Here is a 16,904-nt window from a genome sequence, read left to right as displayed (position 1 = left end):
GGAGGGAAGATTTAATAATATTCCTTATAAGGAGAGGGTCTGTCCTTGTGGCGAGGGCGCAGTGGAAGCAGTGGGCCATGTGTTATTATCCTGCCCTTTTTACTGTGACCTTCGAACTGAGCTACTAATCCCAATTATACGAAACATTCCTGGTAAGGATGAGGCTTCTTATGTTGAATTTCTTTTATTGGACCAATTCCCACAGATTTCCCTCAAGGTAGCTAATTATTGTGCAGCCGCTATTCGCTGTAGAACACTGTTAAGCTGATTGTTAATCTGAATGAATTTTAATGAGATTTTAACTGTCCAATGTGGTTTTGTATTGCTCATTCTATCTTTTTAATGATATTTATCTTATTTTATTCTGGTCTATGACTGTAATAAACTTGTTGGTTGATCATCCCTGGCCATTAGCTATGCTGGCTGGAGCTCATGGGAGTTGTAGTTCAAAACATCGGGATGGGACCAGGTTGGGAGAGGCTGGCTTACACTGTTTGCAATGGAAGCAATGCAGATTCCTTTATTTTTGCCCATTGCAGAACAGCATTCCATGATAATGCAACCCCAAATTTTGGCTAAGTCTCTGCTTTAGTTGGTAGCAATTCTGTATAATAGTCAGGCCACATTTTGAATGGGCTGTGTGTTTAAAACCTCTCTCTTTGCTTTTTCCTCCCAGACAGCTCAAACCGTGCTGCTTGTGGTTGCCGTATTCCTGATCTCCTGGCTCCCACACCACATCATCACCATGTGGGCAGAGTTTGGGCAGTTTCCCCTGAACAATATCTCCTTCACCTTCCGCATCATCTCACACTGCTTGGCCTATGGGAACTCTTGCATCAACCCCATCATCTACGCTTTCCTGTCGGAGAATTTCCGCAAAGCCTGCCAGCAAGTTTTCACATGCAAGTTTCCCTTCCAGCCAGCCCCTGCAGAAAAGCTGGTTAGGATCCGCATGGAGAACTTTTCCACCACTCCCTCGATAACCAACGTGTGAAACAAGGCAGGGGGGGGGGGAAGTAAGTGCTGTCAGCCAACATAAGACACTGCAATGGTGTACAGAAATACCTTGTGCAGAAACAGATTCATCTCATGATCTGTACATCTCATCAGTGGCATTATTAATGCTCACCAGAGCTGTCTATTCCTTATTGCTGCCGTTTTGATGATTGTACACAGTTGTGGCTTCAGAGGGACAGCTGTCTGAGATGCTTCCATCATAGGAAGAGGTGCCATCTAAAGCTGCTACAGGCTGAGATGTAAGTGTTCTTTACAACTGAGCCTAGGGTAGGCACTTACACGCTGCCCAAAGAGGTCGTGCATCACCTCCAAAAAGGACAGAAGGAAAGGCAGATGTGCATATATTGTACGTATGTGCATATATTTTGCAGATGCTAATTTATATGTATAGATACAAATTTTAAAAATAAGTACTGTCATTTCACGTATAGTATATCTCACCATAGTGGGGAAGACTGTGGCCAAGTGACTTGTGTGCCTGCTCATTCTGCTGTCCCAGTGCCAACTCTTAGCAGGCAACTTCAAACCCCCTCACCTCATCTCCCTTCTTAGGGTTCTTTATCTTTAAACTGGACTTGGACCTCACAGCTCTTCAAAGAGAGAGCTGCCCTTTGTGAAGTAGGACAGACATATGCATATCTGTGCATGTTTTTTTAAAAAAGATATGCCTGTGTGCAAAATGGGTCTATTTAGCAGAGGCAGAGAATAAGGATAAAAAGATGGTGAAGGAAGACACATTGGAAGGCATTAAAATGTCTGTTTAAAAATTACTGCTACGGATCTATAGTGCTAAGGCCTGCTTTCCTCTCCACAACCTCTTATCAAGTCATTTGTGAAAGGCATTCTTGATTGTATCTTGGTTGGGTGGTGTGCTGCATGAGCCAAATATCCTGAAATTCTGTGCCAAGATAAATTTGGATTCTGCCCCTTCTACATATTATGTATATTTGCATAATTACACTGTATAATTTATTGTGCTTTTTAAAAACTAATTTGTATAATTTGTTCTGGGTTGGATAGTAATAGGAAAGAGCTAGGTGGAGCCCTGATGTCTCATTCTCAATCACTGGAAATCTATTTCAGCCACTTCACTGGCTTCTGATGTTTCAGCAGGCACTGCCTACGTGGTTTTAAGTATATCTTCACTGCCATAAGGGCTAGAAACTTGCTCCCCCATCTCCAAATACATAAATACAAGTTTTGATTTGCAGGAAGCAGAAATCTTCTCTATGCTTCTTCAGAAATGGCTGTATAGACACTACCCATTCATGTGTGTGGCGGCATGTCAGTGGAAACTTTAGAAACACACCTTTTTTTAAAAAAAAAAAAGCATCACCCAAAGGACTATGATTTACTAGGGACAATTACCAGTCAGTAAGCACAATTGGAGTGTATGTTCACTGTTGTCAGAATAAGGCCTGGTCAATTGCTGCGACAGAAAGAGATGGCAAGGTGGTGACAGAGTCCTGAAATGGTAGAACGGCCTGTACTACGTCAGACTGCAAGAGGAGGAATTGCATTTTTGAATGCTCCCCTACTAAGTAAACACAGGCAGGATTCAGAAAACTAGCACTGCAAGGAGTGGACTGGGACCAAACCTTTGTTCTCGATGGCCTAGTTCTTTACTTGCAGGGAAAAAAACTTGGGTATATAAGGAGCAATAAAAAATGGCGCCCTCCACTTATTGCCTGCAGTGGTGCAGTCCACTGAGGATTCTACCATTCTGCTGCTGCATGTGTAGACCACACCTGGCCAACAGATGAAAAAAGCACCCTGGAGTGGATCATGAGGGCGAGGGGAGGGGAGAGGCAAGAAGAATTAATAGAGAGTGGGGAAGAATGGAAGAAGCACAGTCAACACAGCATGAAACAGGAACGTTGGAGAATTCTGACAAAAATGGAAAAGGCAGTAGAAATAGCTGGGTGCCAATACTTCCCATGTCCAGAATGGAAATCAATCCAGCAAATATGATCAATATTCACCTTGTTGTTGCTTTCAGTCCGCAAACGATATGTAACTGATGACGTCTCCCCCCTCATTTGCACTGAGTTTGCTGTGCATTGAAATGAATGGGGTGAAACAGTGTAATGATGTGGCTCACACAATTAACTACCGAGTTACTAATTTCCATAATTTTGCCACAATGGGCAGCGAGATGAATAATGTAGTTTTTGGTGGAAGATGAACTACTGTACAGCAGAACAGAAACAGTGCTGCATGCGATGAATACAGGGTGGAATAGAAAATTATTCCTTCTTCCATTCGTAGAATGCAGATTAAGGAAATGCCCTTTGGCACACTTTGATTTGAAGATTTAGGACTGAGGAGCTTAACACTGATTTCCTTACAGCGCTAACCTGTGTTTCTGTTCAGAGGCATGGCCTGTACCCAGTGAGGCTGCTTAATGTTCTTGTCTAAAAAATGGTTTTGCTCATTGCCAAATTCTCTATGACTGTGTTTTATCTGTTAATCGTTGGGCTGTGCATTCTTGCTACATTGTGTTGCTGTTAAGAACATGAAAAATGCCATTCTGTTTAGTCTGCAATGCAAAGAAATGTTTTATTTCACTCTGCTGTGCAAAATTGGAAAACACTACATCAAAACATTATATGACTTAATATCTGATTAATTTCAGTGCTTTTTAGCCCTAACAATAGAAGTGTTGGAAGTGCAAGAGCAGGGATCATTCAGTTTGAAACTGAACAGTTAATTCTGCTGGTGTTAAACGCAACTAGCCAAGAAGAGGACAGGTGGAGGTATTGCTTAGTAAGCAGGCAAAGTGGCATGATCTTCAGTAAGGTAGCACATACTCAAGTTCTGAGGGAGTTTTACTCTGTATGTTTAATTGTATGTCTGCCTGCTATTTACAAGGCCTGAACTGGAAAACAGAATTTCTCAGTTCCTTACTCCTCAAAGGATAGTTTTTGTTCAGCTTGCTCAGTAAAATGTTACCAGGACTTTTCTCTCTGGCCTCCTTCTGCATTATTTAAGTGACTTTTCTAACAACAGGGAGAGCTGTCAAGGTCAAGGCAATAGTGACAATACCTTTTACAAAACCAGTCTGTGCAACTGGCAATACCAGAAGACAGCTTCTGAGTTATAAAGAACTCTTCTTAGGCTGTTTCCCAAATGAGTGGTTCCCTGCACTCTCCAGTCATTGCTGTTCCCCTGCAAGCTACAAACGGAATTGCTCCTGACTTTCCACACTATGGGGGCAGGGGCATTGTGATGTTCCTGTATGCGCATACCACTATGTCCCATCTACGCTAATGGGGTGACAGAACTGCTATGGGTGTGGAAGAGGAAGGTCCAATTGATCTGGGTGGCCATTTGTCTTTCTGGTTTATTGAGCAGTTTTCCTGATTTTTCCCCGCAAAGCTTGCACAGAGGTCATTCAGCCGCTGCTTATTGAGCATCCATTCTGATTTGTTTGCGCAAAGGTTACATGATATCACCTCAAGTGCATTTTCTTGTCACTTTCCATACTGCAAAAAATTCAGGGGTGGGGTTGCAGCAAAGTCCCAAATTGTCCATTAATTGCTGGTATACGATTGAATCCTCATTGAAGTAAACCCGTTAAGTTTGCAAACATTTGCAGTGAACCACCTCTTGCTAAGCTCATGCTGAAAGGAGTCTACTGACTTGCAAGATGTTTTCCAGCCTGTTGTGGGCTGGCAGCTGCATTTCCATGCTGGGCAAAAAAGAAGCAAGCTCTCTTGCTCTCTGTGCTGAACAGACATAACCCATATCCTCTCCTAAATATCCGTACAGCCTTTTTTCCTGCAACATGCATTTTTAAATAGTTTTCGCTTCTATAAGAACCAATATAGTTACCGTTTATATTACCTTCTAGGTGTTTTCTTTGCAGACAAGGCTAACTGAAAAGGCTACCAGGATGAAAATTGTTCTATTTAGTGCAGGCATCAAGCCTTCAGATGAATAGCCAAAATACATTGTGATGGGATAACAGGAGTCACATAAGTCATTTCAAGGCCACCTTCTATTAATGCTGGTGCAATCACTGTGGCTCTTGCATCAGGACTACTGAGAGATGGCCTTGCAATGAGTATGCACAAGTGTTGCACAAAGACACATACAGATATTGGGTTAGATCCAGTCAGTCAGTTGAACTGAAGTCCCATTGAAATCAATGGAGTAGTTTAGTTATGCCTTAAATTAACCTATTGGCTTCAAATACGTAGGAACGCAGGAAGTTACCAATACTCAGTATTGTCTACACTAGCTCTCCAGAGTCTGAGATGGGGGGGTCTTTCTCAGCTTTAACCAAAAATGGCAGGGACTGAACCTGGGACCTTTTGTAAGCAAAACATCTATTCCGCCGCTGACCTACAGCTCATGTGTCAACAAAAAATGTGCAAAGAGAAGAAGGGACAAGAAAGGCATATTGGAAAGGTGTACACCCAAATTCTCTACCTGCCCTGTCTAGCTTGGCTAACACAAGAAACAGAGGGTGCATCAGGTCTAAGCTGCCATTGTTTCTGAGAAGGCCATGCACTGGCTTTTATTGGTTAAAAATAAGAAGGGAATTGCACAAAATATTCCATTCCTGTGCATGATGGATTTGCTTTCCTAGTACACAAGCATCAATCTACATGAAAAATCAGACAATTCCATATCAATGGTCATTTATGCTTGTGGCTTTAGTTAGTACAAGATTATTTGGCTGGGCTTCCACATCTTTGGCTGGGCTGCTCTTTTGCACACGTCCTCAACCCAAACATACAGAATGTTTGACTGCATTTTCTCTAGAAACGCAGGGTCAAACAGCACCTGTTCAAATGCTGCTTAAAGTGGGAATCCTTTAGTGAGACTCAGTTCTTTTTCTTTTTAGACAACGATTTTTTAACAATGGGATCCATGCCTGGTAGTGGAGACCTTTTACGAGCGGCCGTTTCTATCTTCCGGACAAGGTCCACATCCCACCTGTGCGTTACAAAGCTGACTGCAATCCCAGGGAACTTACTGCCTGTGCGGCCAACTCGCCCCACCCGATGCAGGTAATCGTGCAGCGTTGGTGGGAAGTCATAGTTGACAACTAGCTCCACGTGGGTAGTGTCCAGCCCCCGGGAAGCTATATCTGTGCATATCAGGATGTTGCTTTGGCCTTTCTGAAAGGCGTTAAATATGCCAGCTCTCACATGTGCGTGCATCTGTCCTTGCAGGCGGAGATGTTTAATCTTATGGTCTTCCAAAATGTAACCTAGCCAGTTGACAGTGCTGGCGTCCTTGCAGAAAATCAGAACAGCACCAGATGAGGGCCCTCGATCTTTGATGAGCAGCAGCAGCTCCGCCACCTTGTCACTGCCCTTCAGGCGCATGAACTTTTGCTCAACATGAGGCTGAAGACGATGCAGACTGTAGCTAGTCAGGATGCTGAAGCTGCCCACATCACTGACTTTCCCCAGCAGTTCACCCAACCCCTTTGGGAGGGTGGCTCCCACAGCCACCAGCTGGGCTTTGGGATCCCAAACATCCTCAATTTCTTTGGGGCTGGTGGCAAGGAGGGCCTGCTGAAGCACATCTTCCACAAGATCTACAAATGTGGGGTCCAGCAGGGTGTCCACTTCATCCAACACCAGGCAGCGCAGCTTCACCAGGGACAACATCCTCCCCCGCAAGGCCTTGTACAGTGCCCCTGGTGTGGCCACCAGGAGATCAGCAGGGCCAGTGCGGATCTTCCGCCGAACAGCATACATGCCCCGGCCGCCGCCAATCTCCCTCACCTGCAAGCCCAGTGGAGTGCACAGGTAAGAGGCGACGCTCCGTACCTGTCCTGCAAGCTCCCGAGAAGGCAGTACCACCAAGGAGCGGGGAGAGGCTGCAGAAGCGGTCCCACGGGTTAAGTCCGGGGATTGCAAGAGCCGCTGGATAAGCGGCAGCAAGTAGGCCAGGGTCTTCCCGCTGCCCGTCTCGGCAGCGCACAGCGCATTGCAGCCCGTCAGCAAGGCAGGGATGGCACGTTTCTGCACGTCGGTGGGCTTAGAGATGCCCAGCACATCCTCTAAGGTGGAGGCCAGCTGGGGAGCCACTCCCAGGGATGGGAAAGAGGCGGTGGCGGCCTCGGGGTCTTGTTCTCCAGGCGGTTCCTGGCGCATCCGCTCCAGTTGGAAATAATCTCCTTGGGACAAGCGATGCTTCCAGCCGCCCGAGACCAGGCGCGGCTGGTCCCAGCGCCCCACCGTCTGGCGAGCCACTTGACTCAGTTCCTGCCGACGGCTCCGCAGCAGAAGCTTCCCTCTCTGGGGAACGGAGGCCGCAGCTGCGGGGCCGCATCTTCGTTTGGGTTTGGAGACGGCCCGCTCCACGTGGAGCTGCCAAGCGCGCGGGATCCGCACCACGCTCTCCGCCGCCGCCTCCTGGGGGGGCGGCACTCCGGAGGCCGGGCGCACCACCCAGCGGCGGACAGTGAGGCGCAGCCACGGGGAAAAGCGGTCCGGAGCGCCGGCCCAAGCGGCCTGACGAGCCCCGCAGCCGGAAAGAGCCATAAGTCGGAGCCTCCTCGAAGCCGAGCGGGCATTCCTCTTTAAGGGTCGCGTGCTGATGACGCCTTAAGCCCGCGTTGGGTTCCAGTCAGTGAGGGATGTAACCACTGTGGAGTCGTGGGCTGGTGACGCCATCTGGTGACGCCGAGTTCAGGGGATGGAGGGTTGAAACGCCATAGAGAAAGAAAATTAGAGTAACACTTTCGGCCTTACTTTGCTATCAGTTATGATTATCTCATTGACATATAAAGGACCCGGTGGACATTAAAAAAAGACTCTTTATGGATTATCTATGGATTTTGAGTGGCGACGCTGTATTGCTGTGGTACGGCTATAGCTAAAACCTTATAGTAATAGATACCGCAGCCATCGTAAAGTCTGCACTGATTTCTATGGACAGCCCTAACTTTTGGATGGAAAGAACAAACATTTGTATTTTTAAAAGGGTTGTATATTCATAGAGTCGCCATAAGTCGGAATCGACTTGAAGGCAGTACATTTACATTCATTGCACTCAGAAACTGAGAGTATGTGTCTCTCTACATTTTTATATCTATTGAAAATGCATCCCGGGAAAGGGCGGAATTGGTGGAAACGACGTACTGTCGACTTTTGCCGGAGTCGGATTGGATGGGTGCGCATGCGCGGTAGCTGACTCTGGCGCGTGGTAAGTTTGTTGGAAATTGAATTTGCCTCAAGTAACCCCCCCTCCATTCTGTAGCGCTTTGAAAGGGGTGGGGGGAGAGGCAAGGGGAGGCTTCCCTAAGTCAGGTCTGGATCCAAGGTTAGCCGTGCTTAGAGTAGACGCATTGAAGCCAGTGGGACGTTAAAGGCTAAGAAGTTCACAGTGGCATGAGCCAGCCTTTACAAACCTGCTCCCCTCCAGATGTTAGACTGAAACTCCCATCATCCCTGGGCCCCTGGCCACGCTGTCTGGGGCTGATGGGAGTTGGAGTCCAACATCACCAGCAGGAACCACCCCCACCCCACCCCATCCCTGCCTTAAGCTCTTCCTCCCCTGGTACATCATCCAGTGACCTTTTATTGGAGTCCAGCAACATCTGGAGGTTTCATGGGCTGCTTATGCCATCATGAATTTGTTTAGTCTTTAAGGTACAACAAAACATTTTGGTTTGTATTGGACTACTGACTTACATTGATATCAGTGGAGTTCTGTTAGTCATGACTAACTTGAGGCCACTGGTTTCAGTGGGTCCACTCTTGAGTATGACTTAACCAGATACAACCCGTTGTTGTTTTTGCTTTGGCAAACAAAACAACACATTTACCTCTCTGGATATTTCAGGGGTTCCCAAACTGGAAAGTTTCATTCAGGTGGTCTGTGAGTTTGTGGTTCATTCAGCTGTGTCTGAATTTGTGGTTGAAGATGAGAAAAGGCACATCCATCGTATTAAATATTCATTGTTGCTGTTATGTGCCTTCAAGTCAGTTACGACTTATGGAGACCCTATGAATCAGCGACCTCCAAGAACATCTGTCATGAACCACCCTGTTCAGATCTTGTAAATTCAGGTCGGTGGCTTCCTTTATGGAATAAATCCATCTCTTGTTTGGCCTTCCTCTTTTTCTACTCCCTTCTGTTTTTCCCAGCATTATTGTCTTTTCTAGTGAATCTTGTCTTCTCATGATGTGTCCAAAGTATAATAACCTCAGTTTCATCATTTTAGCTTTTAGTGATGGTTCTGGTTTAATTTGTTCTAACACCCAATTACTGGTCTTTTTCGCAGTTCATGGTATGTGCAAAACTGTCCTCCAACACCACATTTCAAATGAGTTGATTTTTCTCTTATCTGCTGTTTTCACTGTCCAAATTTCACATCAAGTTTTAATTCTTTTGACTGCTTTTATATTTCTTACTATATGTTGTTGTATTACAATGTGAATTCTATGGAATTCAAATTGTAAAATAAAATACAATGTATAAGAAATAGAAGAAGCAATAAAATACAACTAAAAAGCATACCGCACCTAGCACAACCCATTACAATTGCTCCAGCAGACAGAAGAATCATTACGTGATCCTCCATAATTTTCCGTGGTCCGTGGGGAAAAAGGTTTGGGAATCCCTGGGTTAGATGTTAAAATGTATGCTGCAATAGTTTCATAGATTCTTATGAGTTGGAAAGGGCCCTGTAGTCTACCTAATCCAAGGCTGCAATCCAACACATGTCTGCTCAGAAGTAAGCTTCATTGGGTTCAATGTGACTTACTCCCAGGTAAGTATGTATTGGGTTGCAGCCCAAGACAGAAAATCAGAGCTGGAGCATCCCCAACGGATGCCTTTCCCGCCTCAGCTTGAAGGCCTCTGGTGAGGGTGAGCCTGTTCTCCTACTTCAGCCTTTCCCAACTAGTGGGCCACCAGAAGTTGTTGGACCACAACTCCCATCAGCCTCAGCCAGCATTGCCAGTGTTCAGGAAAGATGGGAATTGTGGTCCAACAACATCTGGTGGCCCACTAGTTGGGAAAGGCTGTCCTAGTTGATTAGTTCCATTGTGGAACTGCTCTTATCATTTTTAATTGTCTATCAAAATCTACTTTCCTATAACTTAAGCTCTGCTCTTTGAGATATAATAGATCATCAGTGGTGCTATCATGCCTTCTCCAAGTCATGCATGCATACTTCCTTCAAGTTTTTTCTTCATACACTTTCCCCCCCATACCTCTGGCTGTCTTTGTTGCCTTCCTCTGAACCTTTTCTGATTTGTCTATGTCCTTAAAGAACTGTGTCCTTAATGTATTGTAGATGAGGTCTGACTAGTGCAAAATTAAGAGAAATAATACTAAGAAGCATTTTTGCCCCGCTCTTCAGCCAAAAAGATTTGTGGAGTGGTTTACAAATAAATATCAGCCTCAGGCTCACTAAGAGACAAGTCAAAAAAGGAAAAGAGACTGGAACAGAAGGCGGGGAAGAAAGAAGCACATATGTGCCTTCTTAGTTACAGAGTTCTTTTAGTGACCCGCTGAAATGGAAAGATTTCTCGTGCACCCCGATCTCTGTCAGGGCCAGAGGAGCAGAGGGAGACACTGAACAGGCAGGAACTTCAAAGCTGCCAAAGTGCTTGGCTAGCTGCCCAGAAGGCTGCTCAGAAGGAGGGAGAAGTGCATGGATCGGGGCCTGACTGATAGCCGGGAAGGGAGGAGGGAAGGGAGCCTCCAGCTCCTATGTAAGTTCTCACTGTGAGCTGCTTCATGGCTGAAGTAGCAGATACTATTGTTACAGCTTGTCTTTTTTTCTTTGCAGTTATTTATCAGTCATGCATATTTTTAAAAAACTGTTTTGGTTTCAGACAATCCAAGAAACATTATGATAGTGAGCACAACGTCGCTGTGTTTCAGAAATAAGATCATATTGGCCCCCATGGTGCGAGTTGGGACCCTACCAATGCGGCTTCTGGCGTTGGATTATGGTGCTGACATTGTATACTGTGAGGTAGGGTGGCTGAGTCACTGAGGCAAGAGAATCTTTCTGTTTTGCTCAAACTTTTCCCAGCTTGCATGTTGCATTAAGCCACAATTAATATTTTGTTAGAGTTGACTGCAAACAAGTAGTGTGCTGTTCCTGCTGCTCAAGACTCTCTCCTTTGCTCCTCCACGCCTCTGGCTATGCCACGCTGGGAGCAGCAAGCCACAAGCTTTTCCACAAAGCCCCTGGGTTTTGTAGAAAGTGAAGTGAAACGCCGCCAAAGTTTGGAGTTTCTGCCACACAGGAGATGAGAGGAGAGTGCATGAGTCCAAGGAAGGCTTGTGGTGGCTCTTCCTTTCTTGTGCATGTAGCATTAAACCACAGTTTAGCATGTTGTGTGAAAGTGGCTTTTCCTCAATCTTGGTTTAACCAGTAAAGAGGAAACGTAAACTCAGAGCACTGCTAAATGTTAACCAGGGTTCACCTTTATTTATTTATTTTATTTATTTAAGACACTTACACTTTGCCGTTTAGCCCCAAAGGCTCCCAGGACAGCTTACAACAATAAGTACAGTTCTTATAGCACAGTTATATAGATCTGTCTATGCCGACTTTGGCAGTCTAGAAGATCAGCGACTCCTCACTAATGTCAGTGGTGGTTCTGGCTGTCTTGCTCTTGATAATGAGCAGTCTCTTCTCAAAGGCGCTCTTCCCCACCCAGATCAGATCTAGGAGCAGAAATGGTGACGATGTCCAGGCTCGGAGGACGGGGCAGCTCCTGCCACACTGTTCTTCCATCAGAGAGTTGACTTGAATCTGGTTAGAATCAGGCTGGAGTCTACTGTTGAAAGTGTTTTTTGGATTCTGGTAATGGAAACCTGGGTCAGTCTAAATCATGATTAAGGTCTGTTTCCCTGTACTGCAGGGAGGAGGGGATTTTGTTTTCACCCTTTATATGCATTTCTCCTTCTGTTCAATTGAGTTGCCATTGCATAGATGAACATACCTTTCTCTCTTGAGCTTGTGACAATGCATTTTTGTAACTTTTGCCTTTACTCTTGAAGGAGCTGATTGACATAAAGATGCTTCAGTGCAAGAGAATTGTAAATGGCAAGTATCTGCTTATATATTAGATCACTTGAGGGACATATAAGGTGAAGTTGTAGATGGGTTTTCCCAGTTTTGTTTTCTTAAGAAGATTCCCTATGGGTTTTTTTTAGTAGTTTTCCTCTGCAGTTTTCGTTTAGATGGCTCATCCCTTAAAGAAACAAAACATTTTGTCTGTAAATGTTGAAAACTAAGGAAAACTAACAAAACAAGATTGTAGGCAATCTTTGTAACCACATGACATGTGATTATATACAGTACATTAAATCCCAGTTCTGAGATTAAAATGTTGGATATAATTATTTTATTTTGCAAGAGTAAGTGGGTAAGCTTCATGTCTTTGAACAATTTCACAACAAGCAAGGGAGGTTTTTCTATAAAATGTCATTGTTTTTAAGCATATGAAGAAGAAATTGACCATTGCTAATACTGGGGGCTTTTGCAGGGATGTTACAAACAAGGGTGCAGTATCAAGTTTGTAAATTGTATCAGCCAAACGCTTATTCACTCTCATAAAAGATTTCAAAATAATTGATGACCCTGCAACAAAAGATGGGTAACGGCTGTTTAGATTAGTAAGGGATGTTTGATTTATTGTGTTTTTGACTGATTGTCGACACTTCTGTTTAGAACAAATTCCTAACATTTCCTCCAGATACCTAATGTATTTGAGTTGTGTTTGAAATGAGATACCTAATAGGATGTTCTAGGTGGCATCTGTTAGATAATGAGGTAAACATTTTCCGCATTATATATTTTCCAGTGTACTTTTATTGAAGTTTATTACTTGCTGTTGTAGTTAATTTGCTAGACAATCATCCAACAGACTGCTGAATATTCCCCATAAGCACCTTATCTACCAGAATGCATTTCAGCACAGGTCTAGTTTGAAGTCCTTTGGTCAAATGGTTGTGTAGATAATTATGAACTCCAACTATAAACTAATAAACCTGTAAATGAAATAAACAAATGTACGCATGTTCTTTGCTATCACTGAAGATTCAAGAGTCAACTTGTGGAGACTACAAGTTATGCAGGATTGTTTCTATAGATAAGGAAGGGCTTTGCTGGGGAAAGATTTTTTTTATTGTGATTATTCTTTTGAGTTCTAATTGTGTTGTAATGCATTGGAAGAGCTTAATCATAGTCTTTTTATAACAATCTTTATTGCTTAGTCCAAAGACCATTGCAGTTAATTCTAATGAGCGGCATCACTAGCGGGGGGGTGCGTGCCCTCCCAGGGGCATGGACGAGGTGGCTGGGCGTGCGCGTGCATGCGCGCACACTCGAGGCCAGCCACCCTGTCCATGCCCCTAGGAGGGCAAGCGCTGGAGGGGCACCCAGCCGGAGAAGGCCTGGGAACGCCAGCGCGCCTCCCTTGCCCCGCCGATGCTGCTCCCGCGCTCGCCCGCCAGCCCGCCCGCCCACCCGCCTCCAAGGAGTTGGAGCAGCCTTGCAGGGCAACAGCACCAGGCGGGGCGGCTCTGGGTGTCACCGCCCTCATGGTGACACCCGGGTGCGGGCCGCACCCTCCGCACCCCGGTAGTGATGCCCATGATTCTAATCTAACAATGTTACACCCAACAATTTAATTGGGAAAATGGAAAGCCTTCCAATTGTCTTTACAATTTACATATTTTTAATCTGACAGCAATTTTTTTTGTCTCTTAAAATCTTAGAATTGAAACTTTTTGAGTGAAAATATGGATGCCCCTGGTGTGATGCTTGTGTTGTTTTGCTTCCCTTTTCTGTCCCACAGATGTGCTTGGAACAGTGGACTTTGTTGCTCCCAATGACAGAGTTGTGTTCAGGACCTGTGAACGCGAAAAGGACTGTGTTGTCTTTCAAATGGTAGGAAGTAATTAGTTCGCAACTATCTGCTAACAAAATAGGATCTATGGTATTTAATTTTTTTTAGATGTCCTGTGATACTCTTTCCTATGAATGCACAGGATCAAGGGTTCTTGCTTTCTCCCTTTATCTGTACCTACTCAGAGTCCTTATAAGTTGAACGTTAGTTCACCTAAGCTCACAGGTTTCCATCAGCAGCTGTGAAAAGTAGGTGGATTATCAATAGAGACCTCACTCAAGGATTCTTGGGCCTTGGGAGGCATCAGAAACCTTCTGTTTGGGAGTCATACTTCAGACAGTAGAATATTCTTCTAATATGCTGTTTATTCATATCTTGCACACTACAACTATTAAGATGCGTTCTATGTGGTGTTAGGCATGGTAGCAGAAATGGAAAATAAGAATACAAATCAGCAAGAAAGAGGATGCTGTATATACTCATTTAACATCAAAGTATAAGACCTTGAAAGTACAACTTAATTAGGTTGCAGTAGATGAAAGGACTGCGTTAAACTCAAAGTCTTGTTACAGAGCCAAAGTTACAAAGTACATGAAAATACATGTCAAAATACATCTCACCCATCAGATAACATAGATGGAATCATTATTCTTGGAGACCTTCTTCGACCACTTCCAGTCGGAGATGGGTCCTGAGCCTAAAGTGGTTTAGCTTTTTATACACTTTTTTTTATCAGAGAGGGGCCGTTTTCGCATGGCCTTATCAGCTGCCTTCTCTACGTGCCAACTCTATGTGCCACCTGCTAGAGACAGCAAGTGTGACCAGCTACCCTTTTTGTCAACGACTAGTTAGCTTAACTAGTCAACTTACCCAGGTATGCTCCCTGGTGGTTCTAGTGGCTCTCTCTGTCAGACCGACCAACAAACGGAACACCTTAAATGGTGTTCTGGCAGCTGCTTATTGTTTACTATCTTTGAGCATTTTGCTGCCTTCCCAGACATCTCTTTGCACTCTGCCACAAAACTCTCGTAGAGGCTCACTGCTTTACACAGGAGGGGGGGCAGAGAAAACCTTTTGTTAAAAGAACTTTTTGCAGTCTAGCATTATGCATACTATAAGCAGACCATGTAAGGTATTACAGCAGTAACTGCATTTTAAGCCTGTATGGGGCTGGGCCTATTAAACTGCTAAAGTTGGTTTAAATGAATTCTCTTGCAGTGTCACTGGAGTAGAAGGAAAGAGAATGAGGAAAGTACATTGTTTTGAAAAGTTTCAATGAGATCATGAGTAGTTTTTATCTCCCATTTAATTATATGTTTGTATTCATTTTTTTTATTATGATTATTATTTCCAAGCAGCTAAGCCAGGATGCAGATATGCCAGGATATCTCTGGTGTAAATTAAGCTGGCCGAGGGAGGCACTGTAAATCTTCATTTTCTGCCCTTCTGTTGTCTTTAGTTACACCAGTATTTTAGTAGTGTAAGTTACATTGAGCTCTGTGGGCAAGACCAATAGAAAATAAGGGAGTTAAGATGCAGCATAGCTTGTTTGTCCCTCTCCAAGCCCAAAGAGTCCCATTTGACCTGCCCTGTTTTTGCCCTTTAGATTAGCTTAACTTGCAGAAATGCATCAGGCTGGCATGAGGGACACACAGAATGGTCAGTCTCCTCACTCGCCTGCATGGGATTCCTGGTCACCTGTGGCTGTCAGGCCAGTTGTTAACTATAAGGATGTAATTCAGTTATCCATGTGGGATTTCCCCCATGTTTGTGCCTTTGTTTGAGACTTATTTTTGATCCCACTTTTCTGATCCCAAGGATGTACAAAGCAGCTTACAAATTGTTTTTTTTTTAGTAAATAATGCAGTACTTGGCTTTTAATTTACTACTTTGGATTTGGTTTTATCTGCCGCTCTTCCTTATTGCCTTGCTTTAGGAAGATTGCATTTTGTTTATATTTTAATTTATTTATTCTTTTAACAAAATGCAATCCTCCTAAAGTAAAACAATAAGGAAGAATGGTGGATAAAACCAAATCCAAAGCAGCTGATAAAAGCCAAGCGCTGCTTTATTTATTTATTTAAATCCTGCTGTTCATCCTCTCTCCACAAAAGGCTCCAAAAGCAGCTTGAAAATGAAATGGACTGCCTTCAAGTCGATTCTGACTTATGGCGACCCTATGAATAGGGTTTTCGTGTTAAGCGGTATTCAGAGGTGGTTTCCCATTGCCTTCCTCTGAGGCTGAGAGGCAGCGACTGGCCCAAGGTCACCCAGTGAGCTTCATGGCTGTGTGGGGATTCGAACCTTGGTCTCCCAGGTCTGTAGTCCAACACTGAAACCACTATGCCATGCTGGCTCTCGAGAGCAGCTTACAGATCACTAAAAAAAATCTTAAAAGTCCCTAATCTAAAAAGACATGACACAAAAGGAAAATGGATTAGGAATGTAGGAAGTCCATCTGGCTCTGTGTTGTCAACACTTAATTGACAGTGGCTTTCCATGGTTTCAGACCAGAGTCTTTCCCAGCCCTACCTGTTGTAGAACCTGGGACCTTGTGTATACGAGTGATAGGAAACCTCACAAGGCAAAGGCATGCTGAAAGAAGGAAGAATTTTCACCCTGAAGGTTCACCAGTCGGCTAAAGGACACACACTGTAGGGGTAGGGAACTTTTTCAGTTCAAGGGCCACATTCCCTTTTGGGCAACCTTCCAGGGGCCACATGTGAATGGTGGATGTGGCTAGAGACAAAGGTGGGCAGAGCAACAGATGGGAATGTTACCTTTGTACAGTAGCTAGTTTCTACACACTCGCATACCCCTCCCTTTCCTTTATCCAGGCAAGCAAGAGGCATTCTCATGGTTCAATGAGATATTACAACCCAGCAAAACATGCCAGGAGAGTGTAAGGCAAGGCCAGTGAAGGGTGTGACCTTGGGAGAGTCCTGAGAGGTCAGACGAGGCACATTTGGTCCCCAGGCCTGCGGGTCTCCATCCATTTTTTTTTTTGAAAGGTGCATACTGCATTTTGAGCTGTTGCTGCTC

The 16,904-nt window shown here is 44.4% G+C and overlaps 3 protein-coding genes across 7 annotated transcripts in view; 2 read left to right on the top strand and 1 right to left on the bottom strand.

Moving 5' to 3' along the window:
- Nucleotides 1-994, top strand: part of LOC133369149 (galanin receptor type 1-like) — a 29,962-nt gene extending 28,968 nt beyond the window's left edge. The window contains exon 3 of the mRNA XM_061594083.1: nt 677-994. Within this exon, the coding sequence (XP_061450067.1) occupies nt 677-994 (318 nt within the window). The remainder of the gene's footprint in view (nt 1-676) is intronic.
- Nucleotides 995-3,292: 2,298 nt separating this feature from the next.
- Nucleotides 3,293-7,632, bottom strand: DDX28 (DEAD-box helicase 28). The gene has a single exon (XM_061594406.1). It carries the CDS (start codon nt 7,521-7,523, stop codon nt 5,850-5,852), a length of 1,674 nt encoding a protein of 557 aa, XP_061450390.1. The 5' UTR covers nt 7,524-7,632; the 3' UTR covers nt 3,293-5,849.
- Nucleotides 7,633-8,095: 463 nt separating this feature from the next.
- DUS2 (dihydrouridine synthase 2) overlaps nt 8,096-16,904 on the top strand; it is a 49,807-nt gene continuing 40,998 nt past the window's right edge. The window contains exons 1-5 of one of the 5 annotated variants that reach the window (XM_061594201.1): nt 8,141-8,187; nt 8,827-9,053; nt 10,830-10,972; nt 12,010-12,055; nt 13,812-13,903. In XM_061594201.1, coding sequence (XP_061450185.1) covers nt 8,954-9,053; nt 10,830-10,972; nt 12,010-12,055; nt 13,812-13,903 — 381 coding nt within the window. In that variant the 5' untranslated portion in view covers nt 8,141-8,187; nt 8,827-8,953. Of the gene's footprint in view, nt 8,188-8,527; nt 8,634-8,826; nt 9,054-10,829; nt 10,995-12,009; nt 12,056-13,811; nt 13,904-16,904 lie in introns of those variants that run through there. The other 4 variants (XM_061594204.1, XM_061594202.1, XM_061594205.1 and 1 more) reach the window with 4 other exon arrangements.

The sequence above is a fragment of the Rhineura floridana genome, chromosome 13 (genome assembly GCF_030035675.1).
Source record: "Rhineura floridana isolate rRhiFlo1 chromosome 13, rRhiFlo1.hap2, whole genome shotgun sequence".
Taxonomy (NCBI): Eukaryota; Metazoa; Chordata; class Lepidosauria; order Squamata; family Rhineuridae; genus Rhineura; species Rhineura floridana.
Note: the sequence above shows the minus strand (reverse complement) of the source record. Positions and strands in the feature narration are given on the sequence as shown.